Source organism: Mus caroli, chromosome 11 (assembly GCF_900094665.2).
Source record: "Mus caroli chromosome 11, CAROLI_EIJ_v1.1, whole genome shotgun sequence".
Taxonomy (NCBI): Eukaryota; Metazoa; Chordata; class Mammalia; order Rodentia; family Muridae; genus Mus; species Mus caroli.
In genome coordinates, this window is record NC_034580.1 from 65,703,877 (window position 1) to 65,722,782 (window position 18,906).

Here is an 18,906-nt window from a genome sequence, read left to right on the forward strand (position 1 = left end):
TTGGGCCCCTTCTCCTTTTCCTTCTACCTTCAACTGTATCATCAGGTTGAGTGGTACTGGAGGGGCTGAGGGATACCAGTCTGTAATATAGATTGATTTGGTGAAATTTTAAAGTACTTTTTCTTTTTTCTTCGAAGAGCTGTATCTGGTGAATTGATCTGCTCTATGTCAACTAAATAGCCCAAGTAGAGGGCACATAGATAGGTAGGGCGTCATCTCCCGCACTCAGCTCTTCATTGTTTTCTCCAGGTGCAGTTGGAGAGGATCCGGCAAGCAGACTCCTTGGAGAGGATCCGGGCTATTCTGAATGATACCAAACTGACAGACATTAACCAGCTCCCTGAGACATGACACCCTGATAGCAGGATTCTAACCTGCATTTTGGGTTTTTAACTCATCTTTAGAATAACATTAATTATTATTTAACTCTTAACGGAAGAAGTCACAGCAAAGGAAGACTGAAGAAATGCAAATCTGGAGGGAGAAGGCTGCTGTGTGCAGGGAACACTAATAAGACACTGGACTCGATCCCAGCAGGTGTGGGATCAGATGAGGTTGCTGTCTCCTGCCTGCTTTCTCCAACATGGATTCCGGAACATATTTCCTGACATGAAAGCAACTTCCCAATAGTGTTTGGAATTACGTTTTCTGTTCATACAGACTGGGAGAGAGAAGTTTCTTTTTTCAGTTGTCTAGGGCTTCATCAGTAGCAGTGTTCAGCTAGCAGAGAGGTGTAGTGTGCTATATGAGTATTTTATATTAAAATATGAAGTGTGAGAGCAGGCCATTGGCTGTTGATTGTATTTCCCTTGCTCAGTGCATTTTGTTTCCTTTTTACCACTTTATCTTCTATTGGAAGACCTTAAATGCTACTGAAACTTGCCTGAGAACTATAGGACCATGGCAAACAAAAGCAATTAAACAAAATTAGAATCTGAATATTTGGCTGAGGCCATATATATATTGGAAGTTGAATTTATGGAAAAAAGCACAAACAACCTTGGAAGCACTTTGCACACCGTGATGAACTTCCTGGGCCCGAAGGTACCAGGGCAAATAACTGGCACCATCTACCCTTTCCAAGTGTTTAGTTACTGGATCAGTGGTGAAAATAATACTAATAAAACAAGCTATCTCTGACATCTAGTACACATGTATACATCTGCTTATTTTCAGCCTCCCGCAGAGGCATACTATTTATTTTTTTCAGTGTCACATTTAGAATGGTGATGGTTTACAGATCTTTGTATTTTTGTTTTACAGTTTAGACCTAAAGTGTAAGCAACTGTGTGTGCTTACAGTGAAGCTGGGAAACTTACTGGTTTAGAATCTGCTTCACCCTTTTCCGAGAGTTGAGATTCCTTTGGAACAGGCTGTTGAGCACAGACAGCTTTATGCAAATGCAGAATCAGAAGTGAGCTCATGTACCGGCTGCAGGCCAGTGGCCACCTAACCATGCTAACTCGTGCAGTTTCAAAGTAAAAATGTTTTTAAGTAATTTTTGTGAGTGGTGTTGGCTTACAGCTGATACCCAAAGGAACATTATGGGAGTGAGTTAACTAGACTTTTCTGGTTTAACTACCATCAATTCATAGCATAAATGGACTTTGTTAGTAATGAGTCATTATGAATTTGCCCTCAAGATGTTTGTTACTTTCTTTTAATAAAACAGATAAGGCCTACTTATCCCATAAATAGGTTACTTTTATAATCATGAATTTAAAAAGTATGAATTATGGAAACAGTGCTAAAAGCTTGCCAATGCATGGAAAAATTAATTGGCCTAAAGTCCCCTTGTGTAGTGCTACTTGGTTTAAAAGGAATATAATATCCTCATTGAGTTAAAAGGATTTTTATTAATTATAATGGGATTAAATTAGATTTAAGACTAGTCCCTGGGCCCCAGGCTAATTTGTTTGGATCACCATTGGCTACAGTGAATGGATAATTCATAATCATACTGAACTGTGTCACTCCCAGTGAACTGTTTTGCTGAAACCAAGTATCTTACAGATCTTTTCTCCTGAAGCTGGGGATTGTGCAGTAAAAGCATCATGATTAGGGTACTGTTTAGAGTCTGTAACTTTGGCAAATGTAAACTGCTGGGATCCACTCAATTGAGAAACATCCTAGAGGAAGAGAAACTGAAATGCTAGGTGTAATGAAATAAAGTAATGCTACACCACCAGGGAAGCAGCAGTTCTTTAAGGTTAAGTCAGTTTTCTGCATAGAGGAGGTTTGGTGTAGGAGGTGACGTCACCATGAGAGGAAAGGTTGGTCTAGTTTTACACACCTTCCTGTACTGCATTCAGTCTGTGTAGACCTGTTCTCTTGCATGTCTGACCTGGCTTAACTCTAAACTGTAACATACCTTATTCTGTGGCTTTTAATTGGCAGTCACTTGGTCATTTGTAGGCATATTTACCTTTCAGAACTTAAGTAGGCAGATATGAAAAGATGACCTAAAGCCAAGGACAAACTGTATGCAACAGACCACAATGTTCCTTTTCTTTTAAGGTGCTAGAATTTGCACCTCCTACCCACCAAGTAGACACAGACATAGCCAAACTCAGCTCTGGAAGGTATTGGTGCCTGTGAGGAAATGAGCCAGCAGAGGACGCTGCAGCTGTAGACCGTCAGCTCTGCTCTGAGCAGACTGCAGGTATATCTGTGTTGACTGTACTGAAGGCATGCCCTTAAGAAAGTGTTCAAATTAAAAGAGCTGCTGCTGAGTAGAGTGTGTGGCCTTTTCCTTTCCATCCCAGGGTTCTGGTTCCCTTCAGAGGCAGTTTTGGTACTGCTACTTAAGATGAAGATGGACCTGGCAGTGTTCAGCAGGAGCCTGTGTCCAGAATTAAAACAAACCAACCAACCCATTGACTTTAATTATAAAGCAAAGTCAAATTTTTGAATAAAAATTTATTCAAATTTTATTTGAATAAATAAATTTATTTAATGGAAATAATAACAAAAAGGAATAACAAAAGAATAACCACACCAAATCTTATCCAAAATGCTCCTTTATAAATTAGTGCTCCCTGTTTGTTTTACAGCCTTCAAGTTGTGTTCATTCCAGGTGGTGTCAGAAGGTGACATGATTTCGGATGTCATTGATTTGCTTCACCATTTCCCTTATGTGTTCACCCCTGCAAAATCATCAAATGACTCACTTAAAAAATGAATAAGATGAGCTCTCAGTGCTGAGTTGTAAGGACTCCCACCATCCTAGACAGGGTCTTTCTGTGTAGCCCTGGCTGTCCTGGAACTTGCTCTGTAGACCTGGCTGGCCTTGAACTCAGAGATCCACATGCTTCTTCCAAATGCTGGGATTAAAGGTGTGCTCCACCATGCCCAGTGAGTTGTAAGACTTCAAACTCTTAAGTGTTGCAATAGACCTAAGAATGGCTTTGCTAAGACTGAATAACCTGAAAAGGTTTCAGTTGGGCAGCAGTGGTTTTCTGTGTAGTGCTGGGGACTAAACCCAGGACATCCAGGAACATTGCTAACCATAACTGGGATGTTCTTTTGATTATTCAACAAAATTATATTATAGGAGAGCCACTACTTTCCATCCCACCATATACTCTGTCTTTTGTGCCCCATTCTGCAAGCAAACGCCTAGACTCAGGATTCTTATCCAGGCAGACCGCAGCTTTTGGTATACTGCCAAGGGAAGCCTGTCGCACAACAGTAGCTGACTGGAAAGCACCAACTTACTCTTCTTTCAGGATGGACTGAATGCACTTTCGCTGGTAGGCACTGAGAGTAATGGTGGGTTTCTGAGGACTCAGCACTTTTTCCATCTTTCGCTGTTGATAATCTTTTTTCATAGTAACCTCAAGTATCAAACAGAACACAGATATTTTGACTATGGTTTGCACACATTTTTACAGTATTTTACTGTTCACATTTTATAAAACTATTCCCTAGGTTACTGCCCCCATTCTTACCTGTTTGATGGCGTTGCCTAGATGTCGCAGTTGATCAGGTATCAGTTGTAACTCTTTCTTCATGTCTCTCTCACTGTCAGAGAGAACTGGGAGCTGAGTATGAAAACTGTGAAGCACTTTTTTCATCCTTAAGAAAAGGAAGGAAATGTGAGTAAAGTGCTAATTATAAGAGAAACAAAGTTTGTAACTCAAGAATTTAGTGAGGAGACAATGGAGAAGGGGTTAGGGGACAGCGTCCTCTTTCATAGTACTTAAAGGTTGGAGGATCCATATTACTCTATAGGTGTGTGAACACTGGCAGTACCCAAGTACTTGTGGCATCATTAACCCTGTGTGGGCAGGGAACTGGATGCTTCATGGCCCCTGACCTGTTCATGATATCTTCTTGCTTTTCTTTGGCTTCCTCATATTTGTCAGCTAAGCGCTCAGCCATTTCTCGGAGACTTTTCCTGAAGAGATGAGAAACCCTTGGGGGTCCGTATGATATGGATGGCACAGCATCCTAAGTGAGATGCAGTTCACTACTCGCCTTTGTTCTCTCCCCTCTGGGTTTGATACCTACCTCTCTTCTCGACAGTAATTGAGATCTTCTAGTTGTTTCCTCTTTTGGTCACATAATAATTTGACCCTTCAAAAAGAAGTAGTAGTCAAGTTGAAAGGAAGGCCAGGCTTCCATAGACAGTTATTGAGCAACCCTTAGCAAGGACTAGTGGCTGTTCAACACAGGACTCTACCTCCGCTGAATCTCCTCCTTGGCCAGGTCCTGCTTGAGAATGTACTGTTCTCGGAACACCTGGGTGGCTCTGCTGATAAGCTGAAGACACTCCTCGGGAGGGGGAGCCAAATCCTTTTCAGATGATCTTGCAGAACAGTTTCTGTCATTATTCTCATTAGTCAAATAAAACAACCAAATAGACAAGTCCTAGACTAGCTGAAGAGATCTGCCAAGTCCCCTCCCACTGCACCACAGTAAGGACCAAAAGCAACAATAAACACTTGCTAATAAGCACAAAGCCATAAGTTCAATCCCCATTTTAGCCAAAAAGCCCATCTTAAAATTCATATGCCCTAAATTTCCTACTTGAGAAATGATGGGTTGGCAGCACTACGTTGCAAGATTCTTTTAATATGCTTCTCAAAGGAGTCTGGAGTTTCAGCCAGAATGCGCAGTGGAGACTCTGCAACTTCAGCATCTTCTTGGGTACAGAGCAGGGGAGGAGATGCTGGGTGGACTGTACTTCTGCAAAATAAACAAGTCAGGTCCACTATGGAGTTATTAGCCACAATTATCCAAAACCTAAGAACCTAAAAGATACACAGTTTTTGGAAATGACAAGAATGTGTGTTCTGGCCTGAAAGGTCATCTTAGGGAACTCTGATCTTGTTATTTGATCATTTTGACTCAAAATGCTTTTTGAAAAGATCAAGGCAACTCGAACATTCCTTTTCTTGCAAAGGACTTGAGTCAGCACCACAACGCTAACCACTCCTTTTTCAGGCATAGTTTAGATTTGAGAAAAGCTGGTTGTGGGGCCAGATGACTGCTGTGTACTACATTTGCTTCTACAGAATTTGCTTTCTAAAAATTACACTCAAGAGGAAACATTTCCAAAGACAATTTCCAAGAAAGCTCAAAGGTCTGTGGTCTTTGGCAGCATGTAACTTACTTTGAAGGCACCAATTCAATTCCTAGTTGGAGGATCTTTATAAGTAACAGTGTTACTATACCAGTTAGTAGACAACTGGTATTTCAGGCAGTTGGTAGAAATATGATTAAAAATTACCCAGATAAAAAGTTTTCACTTTGGGATTGATGTTTTTATTATCCAAATAGTGTGACTGGCTTTTTAAAAAAACACTGGCAAATACAGAAGTGGATGCTCACAGTTATCTATTGGATGTATCACAGGGCCCCCAATGGAGAAGCTAGAGAAAGTACCCAAGGAGCTGAAGGGGTCTGCAACCCTATAGGAGGAACAACAACATGAACTAACCAGTAACCCCCAGAGCTGTGTCTCTAGCTGCATATGTACCAGAAGATGGCCTAGTTGGCCATCATTGGGAGGAGAGGCCCTTGGTCTTGCAAAGATTATATGCCCCAGTACAGGGGAATGCCAGGGCCAGGAAGCAGGTGGTTTGGGGAGCAGGGCGGGGGGAGGGTATAGGGGACTTTCAGGATAGCATCTGAAATGTAAATGAAGAAAATACCTAATAAAAAATTGAAAAAAAAAAAAAAAGGTAGGTATATAATGGATTTAAAAAAAATTAATCCCTGGAAGATTTGTTTTATTTTTACCTATTATTTGTTTCATGTGCATGTGCACAGCATGGCACAGCACATGTACAGGTCAGAGGATAGTATAAAGGAGAGTTTCTCTATGTCACGTGGGTTCTGGGAATTCAACTAAGGTTGTCAGTGACAAGAACTCTTACCTGCTGAGGCAGATCTCAGGCAAATATTTTCCTAGTATTTCTTTTGTTTAAAGTTGCTAGAATTTTAATGTCTTTTTAATATAAAGCAACATAAAATTTATACTTGTAATTTTTTTTTTCTTATCAAACAGTGTAACTGGTCAATCTTTAAAAAGCATGTAAGGAAGCCGGGCATGGTGGCACATGCCTTTAATCCCAGCACTTGGGAAGCAGAGGCAGGTGGATTTCTGAGTTCGAGGCCAGCCTGGTCTACAAAGTGAGTTCCAGGACAGCCAGGGCTACACAGAGAAACCCTGTCTCCAAAAAAAACCAAAAAGCATGTAAGGATAGTAATTGAATGCAAAATGCAAACCCTTCACACGTCTGTCAGTATTCAGAAGTGCCTGTTCTGAATGGACACCAAGAGATTGCAAAGTCTCATGTTTAACACCCCAGTGACTTGGTTTTCATGTCTATTTCTACGTTTATAAGACCTTTCAAGGGAAATGGTGATTACAACTTAATACATAAACTCAGCTTTATATTGTATCCTCAGAGCTTACATAGTGCGATGTCCCTCTGAGGCTGGCAGAGAGAGGGACCACGCAGACCCTCATGTGCACCAGAGCTATGTGCAACCCATGACTCATTTAAGCCTTTTTCTATTACACGGAGATCAGAAGATTCCTTGGGGCTTCTCTAATGTGTCCAGGAGGGCATATAGGAGAATATCTTATACCTGAGCCAGACATGCAACAGTCAATTAAATCCAATCACAACAATGTAGTCCAGTCTCAATCCCCTGTACTTGGGAGAAAATCTCTAGCTAGGTGTAGAAAATCACAGTAGTAATCTCAGATGAGGTAAAGCCTGTTCTAGGCCAGCATGACTGCAGACTGAGACCCTATCTCAAAACAGAACAGAAAAGCTATGATTCTCAATTACGAGTAGGCAAAACAAGCCAAAAATCCCATGATGTCTAAGATGACACTTTTTCAGAGATGGTAAAGAAAACAGAAATATTGACTGAATTCAGAAGCCAAAACTTAAACCACACAGCCTCAAACTAGTTATTAAGGGCATTCTCTCCATCTTTGATTTGGCAGAATTAAAGAGAGTTATGTGGCAAATACAGAATGGGACTTACAATAAAGGCCTTAGGAGACATTCATAGGTACTGGTGATGCAGATCATTGTGGGCCCTAGGATGTCCGGGACGATCCAGAATCCTCGAATAGGAGCTGGCTGCCTGCAAAGAGGTTACAAAGTTACAAAGCAGCAGTTACACCAGAACCAATAGCAACTATATGACTGGTCCATCCTGACTGTCAATGTAGTAGCCACCCCAAACATGGTTATTTGGAAACATACCATGATCAGTTTAAACAAAGCTCCCACTTAGTAGCAATCTACAAGCTATTTACTAATTATCTAGGGATACACAGCTTATATGTCTTTCTCCCCAGTAACATCTAAGGCCCATCTATCTCAGTGAGCCTAGTCCAGTGTCTGTCTACAAGCTGCTCAGAGACCTAAACGAAGAGAGCTTTGGAATCTTACACACCCAGTGACCCAATACCTGCCACAGGAATTCACTTCATTTAGTGTGCACAACATTGTTTCCTTTGCTTCCTTCCTACTTCTTTCACCAGAGGTGGGGAGAAAACAAGGGTCTCACATGGGAATTGCTGTCCCCACCAATGTGCTTTATGTCTACATGCCTGTCCTACTTGTGCCTAACCACATTTTTGCACCTTGTGCCATCAACTGTATAGTTTCAAAGTGTCCCATTATGCATGTCCTTTCAGATTATAGACAAGCTTGTGTTTAGTTTTGTTCAGGAGACATTCCCCACTGTGGCTTGACAGGAAGCTTCATTGTGCCCAGTCTGGCTCCCTTTGACTTGTTCTTTTGTAACAGCAACCATGTATGAGTATACAGTGTATATACAAGTGCCTATTCCCACACCTGTGTGTAGGCACAGCTTTAGTTTGGTCCCTTGAGCCAGGGTTTCACTGAGCTAGGCTGGCAACTAGCAAGTCCCAGTTATCATCCTGTTTCTGTTCCTACTGGAGAGGGGGAAACAGTACTTGGCCATACCTAGCTTTTTGTATCTATTTAGAAATTTGAGCTCAGATCTTAAAGCTTGCTCAGCAAGTGCTGACTGACACACCTCCCCATCCCTTTTTTCTCTTTTTAAAATAAACTTTAAGAAGAAAGAAAAAAAACCTTGCAAATAAACATCACACACTAAAATTATCCAAAGTTTATCTCATCAATAAACTTTGTCATACAGTTGTCAGTATGTAATCCATATACAAAAATGTGCATATACAACATGTAACCATTTCTAAAAAGAAAACCAAGGCTACAGCTTAGCGATAGAATGCCTGCCTAGCAAGGCCCAAGGTTCAATTTTAGTACCTTGAAGACAAAAGGGGAGAAGGCAGCAGCAGCAGCCATAGAAGCCCACATGTCCAGCCTTCATAAAGGCAAACCACTAGTCCCATCTCACACTGCCGTGTCGCGGCTGCCTCACTTTCATTTTATGTAGTTATTCATGTGCATGGGTGTTTTTCTTGCATGGTGGGTGTGAGCTGTGGTTGGAAATGAAGCTGGGTCTTCTGCTCTTAACTGCAGAGCCATTTCTCTAGCCAAGTAAGGCTATGGTTCCCTGTCCACTTTTTAACCTGGCACATTTTGCTGTCATTCCTCAATCCTTCCTGTAGAGTGGGAAGTCTCTACTCTCTGGCCTGGCAGTGCTTATCCAATACTACTTCGTCTTCTTGTCAATAGCTGCTCCTTGGCGTTCATCACAGCCCCGCTCTGGGTTCTCCTCCGTTCTCTGAACCTCTTTCCTTCCTGGCTCTTCTGCTCCACTCAGTGCTCACAATTAATTATGTGTTGCTTGTTTATCTCAAGTCTCTTTTTCTGACTCCAGATCTTTTCTTGGTCAACATCTGTCAGAAGCACAGCTCCAGTGCTGACATTTTTATTATTTCCAGGCCATTTCCAAACTTTAGACCCATAGGCTCTTCTACATTCTAGAGGGACATTTTCCCAAATCTGCTCTTCTGCATCTTTTTTTTTTTCCCCACAGGGTACCACATCTGTTCATTCACACAGACAAGGGACCTGGGGACCATTCTATGCACCTTTCTTTACTCATCAACAGTAACTGAATATCCACTAGACACTCTTATATTCTGAGTATGAAGGCACAAAGCCAACAGAATCCTAATAAAAGGTAAGAGACTGCCTTTGTAGTGCACACTCACACATGAGAAGGGGGTGGGGTGGGGTGGGGTGTGTGTGAGGGGATATGCTACAAAGAAAGCCCCAAATTAGCCGGGAGAATTAAGGGACCCTTCTCTGAAGAAGTAATTTAAGGCAAGAAAATAAAAATTATCTAAGAGAAGATGGCAAGCTGTAGTTGGGGACACAGGACATGGTGAGATAGCTGTGAAGCACACGAAAGCTTTAGCTAAATAAATACCTGATAACCATGATGCTCTTACAAGTAAAGAAGGTTCTTCCTTACCTGCACGGCAATGGCTTTGTACAAAGAATGTGCTCCACAAAGCATTTCTGCTCAGCAGTGAGTTCTTGTAAACTATCCTTATCTTCTTCATCTACAAAAGAATGCATTATAGAAATTAATGTACTTAGACAAAGCTCCAAGTTAAAGTGCTCATCATGTGTTAAATGTATTTAACTTCTTGTCTCAAGTCACTACTTTTCACAGAGGGCGGAGCAGTTATTGAGAGCTGCTGGTTACTGGGAGAGGGTGAGCCAGTTTTCATAGTGTGTGGCTCCCGGGAGATGAGCATGCCCTATGCATGGTACAGGCAGCACAATGTGAACTTAGGCTATTAAAAAAAAAAAAAAAAAAAAAAAAAAAAAAACGAGGGGAAAAAAAAAAAAAAAAAAGACAGTTGGGAGGGGGCTTAGGGCTTGAGAAATGGATCTGAGAAGAGTTAAGGAAAATGTGTGTGTGAGCGAGTGGATATGATCAAAATACACTTGCATGGACGAGTCTCAAAAAATAAATATATTCAAAAAGGAAAACATTTCAGTTTGCATTCAGGTGTTCACTGTCAGGTTTGCATAAGTGCTCTTTATTTGCAAACTATGTTTCTAAAACTAGTTTGTTGATTTTGTTGTTTCCCATAGTGTGGAGGGTGTAGGCGACTGACCTATCACTGAGCCGTATTCCGGCTCTTTGATTGCTCTTAACATTGGCTATAGTTTGATTATGTTGCTTGGCTTTGGTATCACAGGCTGAGGTAAAAAGTACTGTTTTTTTGGGAGAAGCTCATGGAGAATCAACATTTTAAATGTAAAGTCACTTGGTTTTGGGCATTCCAGTCAGTTCTGAAGTCCATCCATTTCACCTAGGCCTCCTAATTCCTATAGGCTTAATAGGAATCTGCCTATGTTTTCTGACTATAGTAATTTTAGTGTTTTTTTTTTTTTGTTCTAGTATTTGGTCTGTCTGGCTAAAGGTTCATCAGTTCTGACAATGAGCCTTCTAAAAGAACGCTTGGTTTCACTGATTCTATTGTTTGCTTCTCCAAACTACATTTTGTCAGAATCTCTGAAACTTACTGGGAAATACAGAAACTTAGTAACTCACCCGATCCAAGAAATTTGTGCAGTTTATGAATCCAAGTCAGCCCCACACTGTGCACGCCAGCTTCATGGCTGCAGTGGTATCTCGAAGGACACTTGGGATCTGCAAATGAGACAATCAAAGATACAAAGATAGCAACTAGGAAACGTGAAGAATTTACCCCAGTAGCTTACAAACACATGGTGATGAAACCCACTGTCTACAGGATTTTCACAGTTGTGCACTGTTGTCAGGGACTTGAAAGTTTTTAATCTGAATTCCATTCATTCTCTCTCCCTCTCTCGGTTTTTCGAGACAGGGTTTCTCTGTGTAGCCCTGGCTGTCCTGGAACTCACTCTGTAGACCAGGCTGGCCTCGAACTCAGAAATCCGCCTGTCTCTGCCTCCCGAGTGCTGGGATTAAAGGCGTGCGCCATCACTACCTGGCTTGAATTCCATTTTCAAATTAAAAACAACAGACAGGGGCTGGAGAGATGTCTCTGAGGTTAAGAGCACTGGCTGCTCTTCTGAAGGTTTTAAGTTCAATTCCCAGCAACCACATGGTGGCTCCTAACCATCTCTAATGAGATCTAGTGCCCTCTTCCAGGGTGTCTGAAGACAGCTACAGCGTCCTTATATATAATAAATAAAAAACTTAAAAAAAAAAAAAAAAAAAAAAAGAACGGGACCCTACGCATCGTATTAAGATTCTACAGCTCAGGGCTTAGCAGAAAGAGGGTCATTACCCCGTTGGGCCTCTGACGCCTGGGGTTGACTTTCTTGGATATAATCCTGTATGGCTAATGATGTTTGTTTTAATCTCTAAGAATGAAACCTTCTAAAAGGTAAATGATCATGAACCAAAAGCTGATGACAATTTTACAAAATCATAAACTTGGAATTTTGTTAAAAGAAACTAGTTACACATTGGAAACAATACCCAGAACAGTCCTATAGAAATCGTCATAAAGATGGAGCAAAGGAAGAACAGAGGCAGAGGAAAGAGGACAGAAAGAAACCAAAGGAGATACCAAAGAAACAAGCAGAGCAAGAAAAGGTGGAGCAATGTCCCAAGAAAACATCAGCCAGCAAATCCCTTGTCCACCCTGTCTGGCCAAGTTCAAGTTAGGAAAACTCCCCAAGGTACAAGATTGAATTTACTATCACAGATGAATGGACATGCCAGTGGTTTTGTAAAAAGGTAGAAATATAGCAGAGAAGTGTCTAGGTGGAAGTGGAGAAGAACATACAAGAGGGCTGTGTGTGGTGGTGCAAGCCTGTTACGCCAGCACCCTATAAAGAAAATGGAAGCCGTGAACTGACCTTAGAAAGGATTTACCAATAAACTTATTTAGAAGACATTAAGTCACACAAAAGTAAAACTTACTGCCTCTGCTAGGCAGTTTAGAGAAGACAGCCTTGGTTAGCAGCTGCTGGGCAGTGGGCCTGGCCTTCGTGGGGAGAGCGTTTGATGTATGTTATGTTGTAGAGCTCATCATTTGTCCAAAACCAAATCTTGGAATTTCTGTTTCTGCAAGACACGTTTAACTGTTCCAAGTGTAATCTGGTGCTGTGGATCTATGAGAGCTGAGGGGAATTTTCTGTTTGGGGCCAGTTCCCACTTGTACATTAGCCAGAACCATTACATGTCATTACTAAAGTATTTTTCATTTGTTTAAAACAAAACAAAACAAAAGCTGGGCAGTGGTGGCATATGCCTTTTTGGAGGCAGAGGCAGGCAGATCTCTGTGAATTCAAGGCCAGCCTGGTCTACAAAGTGAGGTCCAGGACAGCCAGGAATACACAAAGAAACTCTGTCATGAAGAAAAAAAACAACAAAACAAAACAAAACAAAACAAAAAAACCCCAAAAGGGTAGTCGTGGGGCTGGCTACATGGCTCAGCAGGTAAAGGGTAAAGATTCTTGCTATGCTAGCCTGGTAAAAAGCTAAAGGTGGAGAACTGACTCCACACATGTATTGTAGCATTTGTGGCCACACACTATGCACATCCCCTATCACAGTAATATATTTCTAAAGATTAAAAAACATGGTAACTGTAGAAAATCTCCACTGCACACATCCACTGGCACATAACTAGTGAAGTACATGCACCAGCACAGGACAGGTAACGCAGACGACATCAGCACAGCGCTCAGCACACAGTCCCACCATCAAACAATAAGCAGGTGCACAATAAGATGTCACCTTCTTTATACAGCTAGAACCTAGGTTACTTTAGCCTCAAGTGGCTGTGACTACGACTACATACTACCATGTTCACCTCTCTTGAATTTCTAATGCTACTTATAAAGATTTATCTCTATGGTTAAGATCTCTTTGAAAATTATATTTATAGTGTATGCAGCCAAGTGTGTGTGTGTGTGTGTGTGTGTGAGAGAGAGAGAGAGAGAGAGAGAGAGAGAGAGAGAGAGAGAGAGGAGAAAGAGAGAATTAGAACAGGGCATGCATGTGGAGAACAACTTTCAGACAGCCATTTCTCGCTTCACTATATGGGTGCGGGGAATCTAACTCAGGTTGCCAGGCTTGGTGACAAGCACCCTAATCCTCTCAGCCACTTTGTGGCCCTCCCTCTTTTGTTTTTGAGACAGGGTCTCATGTAGCCCATGCTGGCCACAAACTTAGCTGAAAATGGCCTTTAACTTCTGACCCCCAAGTGCTGGGATTACAGACATGTGCTCCTCCTCGGGTTTATGTGGCGCTAGGGATTGAACCCAAAGCCTTGTCCATGTTAGCAAGTACTTATCGTTAGCCACATCTTTTGCCTGCCTGCTATAGCTCTTGTTTCACTGACGTCAGAGCCTATGTCTTTGAGACATACACTGAAGGCTAGCTGAGACATCCAGCCTCATGGACTGACCAGCTACTGGATATTGGTCTTTCCATTGAGATACAACCATTGTTAGACCACAGTAAGACACACTAGTAAATCCTCTTTATGTATTAAGTGCCATGCCTGTCTGTTTCCTGCCATGACAATAATGGACTAACCCTCTAGAACTTTAAGCAAGCGTACAATTAAATGTTTGTTTGTTTTGTAAGAGTTGCCTTGGTCATGGTGTCTCTTCATAGCAATACAGCAGTAACTAAGACAGACGCATGTGTATCTTTATAAGGAAACCAAGTACCTTACCTCACTGTGTGCGCATCTATCAAGTTCTCATACTTGGTGCTTATATTGCTCAGAACACTAGAGGTGCTTAGTGACCTCTCTGCAGTTGTATCATATAAGGAATATTGCTTTGATATATAATCCGAGATGGCCTTGAACCTTCTGATCTGGCCTGCTGTTGAGATTAAAGATATGACCACTATGCCAACTATTGTTAGGATCAGGAAAAAGTCATCATCAAACACATGGGTGGCACCAGTGGGTAAAGTGCCCACCATCCAGGCCTGATCCTCAGAATCCATGTAAACTGGAAAGAATCAGAGAGCTGTCCTCTGGTACTCAAACTTCACACACACACACACACACACACACACACACACACACACACACACACAGAGTAATAAATAAAATTAATTATGTGAGTGGAGCCACAATGAGTATGTTAGAATGAGTTTGCCTAGGAAAGACTGTACTGTATAGTAACTAAAAGTCCAAAAAGAATCCAATTAACTTTTCAAACTTTGAGAGCACAGAAATAAGCCATACAGTAAGTAACTACAATGCTAAGTTGGTATAAGTACAACGGCAACACCTTACCTCTGTGCAGTTTAATTGGACAGGAAAAGTCAGAAGCAAAGGGATCATCCTCTCCAGATGCCAGCTTCAGGGCAAGCTCTAACTCAACACACTCAAACACGTACAGAGAAGGGATGAAGTCAGCCCTGGGATCCCAGGACTTTTCTAACTGTTAAAAACACAAAGGGGAAACAAAGACCGAAATTTAGACCTCTCATGAATTTGAAAACGTACACAAATACAGAAACAAAAAAAGACAGGTCAGATAGTCCTTTCAAATGTTTGATCAGATAGTCCTACCCTATCCTAAAACATCTTTCTCCCCTGTTAACCTTAAACAGCAATAACAAAAACATCAGAAGCCAGGGCAAAAGCTAGCCTAGTGGTCCAAAAATTTGGCCCAAAGGTCAAAACCTTTGTTACCAAGCACTAGACTATAGAAATCAAGCTGGGTATGTTGCATGCCTTTAATACACAGGAGGCAGAGGCTGACTGATCTCGGTGAGTTCCAGGCCAGCTTGGTCTACAAACCGACAGGGCTACATAGAAAGACCCTATCTCAAGAAACCGAAATTTAAAAAAGATTACAGAGGCCCAGGATCACCATCGACAGTGGTGTGAATGAATGAATAGGAAATCTGGCAAACACTGTAACCTCAGCACTGGGTGGGACATTAAAGCAGGAGGATTTCAGTCACAGACCACCTTGGTCTATATAGCAAGCTTAAAGCCAGCATTAGACACTTAGTGAAACACTGTCTCAAAAGTCAAAGAACAGGGCTAGCAAGATGGCTCAGTGGTTAAGGGAGCCAACTGCTCTTCTGAAGGTCCTGAGTTCAAATCCCAGCAACCACATGGTGGCTCACAACCATCCGTAACGAAATCTGATGCCCTCTTCTGAGTGTCTGAAGACAAGCTACAGTGTACTTACATATAATAAATAAATCTTTAAAAAAAAAAAAGTCAAAGAACAGGAGAATTGATGGCTCAGAGGCAAAGTGCACTGTCTGCACAAAACAAAATAAAAAAAAAAAACCCTGAAAGCTTACAAGAAGCATGGTCTAACTTTTTATTTATCATGTATCCACATACACAATAACCTACCCACGTGCTGTATCTGCAAGTATCTCTGTGTACCACTTGCATACCTGGTACCCAGAGGCCAGAAGAGTGTGTTAAGATCTCCTGGTACTGGGATTACAAACAGCTGTGAGCTGTAGGTGTTAGGAATTAAACCTGGGTCTTAAGAGAGTGGCCAGTGTTCTTATCCCCTGAGCCCTCTCTCCAGCCCCAAGAGCAATCTTCTGTTTGGAGGAGTCAACTTACTGGTGCAAGGTATAAACCCTTAATACAAAGGTCAGAAACAAATACAGTTTCATGGACTCTAAATTAGGCAAATTTCTTCTTTCTACTTGGACTCTCAATTATTCTTATATAAAACATATAATTACCAAAATATCAAAAGGGCCATATGTAAGCTAGAATTTCTCATATTAAGCAGTCAAACTGGCCCATGAACTATACCAACTATTAAAGATATGAAATATAGCAACACTAGCCTGTTACTTACCGTTTGGTCATCTTCTTCTTCTCCCTCTAGTACAACACAGTGGTACAGCATTCCTGACTCAGTTGCAATTACTAAGATATTGGGAACACAGGGCAAACAGAGTATAGCACAGGCATCGTAACCGTAGTTATCTTCAGCTGCAGGATGCATAGGCAGTGGGCCCAACAGCTTCCCAATATTCCCTGGGCTAAAGGAAGAATAAAAGCACTATCAGGAAAATGCTCACAGAAGGAGACTGTCCCTACTCTCCTTTCCCATTCACATTCCAACAGAGGTGACTCTTGGTCTGAGATCATCTCCTTGAAAGGAAAACTGCAGTGCCTGAAGAGATTCCAGGTTTTTGTTTTGTTCAGTTTCTTTTTTCCTTCCAGACAAAGTCCTATGTAATCTAGGTTGCCTTCATTCCTGGTCCCCGTCATAGCTTCCAGAGCTGGGATTCTAGGAGAAAGCTATTATGCCTTAGAAGACACTAGATTGTCTGTGAGGTTCAGGGGGCAAGACTGGTATCTATTGTTAGTGGTAAGATTGGAGGTTCCATCCCTGTAATTACTACACTACCAAACAAAACAGAGGGACAAAGGGCTGGACAGACAGTTCATTGGTTAAGAGCACTGGCTACTCTTGAGGCCCTGGGTTCCACTCCTAACATCCACATGTGGCTCATAAATGTTTGTAGCTCCAGTTCCAGGGGATCTGATGTCTACTTCTGGCCTCTGCCAGCACTGCATGCATGTGGTACACATGCATACAGTTAGGCAAAACACACATATACAACACACATATACATCAAATATAGATAAATTAAAAAAATAAAAAAGGACAAGTTCCCATTACACAGTCCAGGCTAGCCTTAAACTCAGGACTGCTGAGTCAGCCTTTGGTGGAATGGAATTACTGGCATGTACCAGCACATGCAGTCTGGTTCCCGTTTTTAACACTCCACTGGTAGTACTCTAGCAAAGATCACCTATGAGTCTAGTTGCTGAATCCAAAGGTTTAACCTGACCTGCTGTATCACCACTGGTTAACTCTTGTTGCCTGATATTGTTTTTTTTTTTTTTTTTTTGAGACAGGATCTTTCTACATAGCCCTGGCTATAGACCTGTATAGACTAGGCTAGACTCAAACTCACAAGAGATCTATCTACCTGTCTCTGCCTTCTAAGTGCTGGAATGAAAATCACATGACCCCATGTGCAGCTGCCTAATAACCCTGTTATGCTCCTGACAATTTCGTTTCTGGTGTGCTCTCTGCCTCTTTCATCACGTCCTTGCAGAGTGCTGTCTCACTTTTCTCTCTTGTTTTCTGGGCTCAATGAATAAACCTAAGACCCAAGCCAAAAAACAAAACCAAAAAAGAAACCTGAACAACAAAAAGCAAAACTCATATTTAAACACCACCACAAAAACAATGCTAAAATCCCTCAGGTGTCCACTCCAGTCCCTCAGCAGCCTTCTGCTCTGCTCAGAAACCACTCTGCTCTTTCAGAACAGACCTCAGCATCTTCCTTACCGAGATGTGTAACTCCATCAATTTTTACCTGCACGGTAACTTCAATATTTGTTGTTTTTTACCTGAATTCACTGCTTGAGATCAAGATGTCAAGTCACTGAAACCCTGACTGGCATCTGTGCTTTTGCACACTCTACTCTGGATGCCTTTGTGACTAAACTGCTCTGACTGTTCCTTGATGTTTCATTTAGCCCTGCTTGAGACTTGTTAAGTCCCATACTACAAAAATCCCCCTAGCTCCTATACTCAAAATAATGTCTGTAATGTCTCCTTCCTTTGAGCACTTACTGCGTCCCACTACTGGGGAGTGAATCCTATGTCTGTGAGTATACATGCCTGTTTCTCCACGAGTTCAATGTCAGATTACATCTAATCATACCCACCCACAATGCTTGCTTACATAAGAAAGGCAATGCCTTTTCAGTTCATCCTAACCATACAACTTCCTTAAATAAACAAGGAAGTAGATAATCAAATAAAGTGTGCCATTCTCATCTATCCCTCAGATACAGAGATGTGGATCTTACTTCAGCAGAGTGGCGATGCAGACAGCAACAGTGGCTGTTACCTTCCTTACCTGTGTAACAGGCTGACGTAGGTAAGGAAGGTCTCCCCATTCTCATACAGGATGTACAGAGGATACGCCACTACATCTCTGTCTTTCTGTTCAAATATATTCTTTGAGACGGTTACCAGGGGCCCGAAGTCAAACGCCACTGCAGTCTCTCCTAGAGATGCTGTATATGCTCTTCTGCATACAGAGTTGAAAAAAAGTTGTTGAAAACAAAAATTATTATGAATAAACAAATTCTTATAAGATTTGTGAAAAATTTTAATTTTGAAATAGTTTAAACATGGAGACACAAACAACACATATAAAGAAGTATAAGAAAACATGAAAACCTGATAAATACAAATTTACTCATTCAATAAACACTTACCATTTACTATGTGCCATGTACTGTTCTAGGTTCATAAAATATACCAGCAAATTAAAGAAAGGCTCTGCTCTCGAGTGAGGATAAAAAATAATAGTTCAGCTGGGCGGTGGTGGCGCACGCCTTTAGTCCCAGCACTCGGGAGGCAGAGGCAGGCAGATTTCTGAGTTTGAGGCCAGCCTGGTCTACAAAGTGAGTTCCAGGAC

General features: G+C 41.6%; 2 protein-coding genes across 4 annotated transcripts in view; one reads left to right on the forward strand and one right to left on the reverse strand.

Annotated features, from left to right (window-relative positions):
- Rabep1 (rabaptin, RAB GTPase binding effector protein 1) overlaps window positions 1-2,933 on the forward strand; it is a 97,939-nt gene extending 95,006 nt beyond the window's left edge. The window contains exon 18 of one of the 2 annotated variants that reach the window (XM_021177943.2): window positions 250-2,933. In XM_021177943.2, coding sequence (XP_021033602.1) covers window positions 250-351 — 102 coding nt within the window. In that variant the 3' untranslated portion in view covers window positions 352-2,933. The remainder of the gene's footprint in view (window positions 1-249) is intronic. The other variant, XM_021177944.2, reaches the window with a different exon arrangement.
- The window catches only part of Nup88 (nucleoporin 88), a 24,126-nt gene continuing 8,129 nt past the window's right edge, over window positions 2,910-18,906 (reverse strand). Inside the window, exons 5-17 of one of the 2 annotated variants that reach the window (XM_021177946.2) lie at window positions 18,340-18,513; window positions 16,251-16,437; window positions 14,702-14,849; window positions 10,999-11,097; window positions 9,904-9,994; window positions 7,510-7,611; window positions 5,032-5,190; window positions 4,685-4,810; window positions 4,513-4,578; window positions 4,319-4,399; window positions 3,951-4,077; window positions 3,718-3,836; window positions 2,910-3,146 (exon numbers count right to left, since the gene is read on the reverse strand). In XM_021177946.2, coding sequence (XP_021033605.1) covers window positions 3,083-3,146; window positions 3,718-3,836; window positions 3,951-4,077; window positions 4,319-4,399; window positions 4,513-4,578; window positions 4,685-4,810; window positions 5,032-5,190; window positions 7,510-7,611; window positions 9,904-9,994; window positions 10,999-11,097; window positions 14,702-14,849; window positions 16,251-16,437; window positions 18,340-18,513 — 1,543 coding nt within the window. In that variant the 3' untranslated portion in view covers window positions 2,910-3,082. Of the gene's footprint in view, window positions 3,147-3,717; window positions 3,837-3,950; window positions 4,078-4,318; window positions 4,400-4,512; window positions 4,579-4,684; window positions 4,826-5,031; window positions 5,191-7,509; window positions 7,612-9,903; window positions 9,995-10,998; window positions 11,098-14,701; window positions 14,850-16,250; window positions 16,438-18,339; window positions 18,514-18,906 lie in introns of both variants that reach the window. The other variant, XM_021177945.2, reaches the window with a different exon arrangement.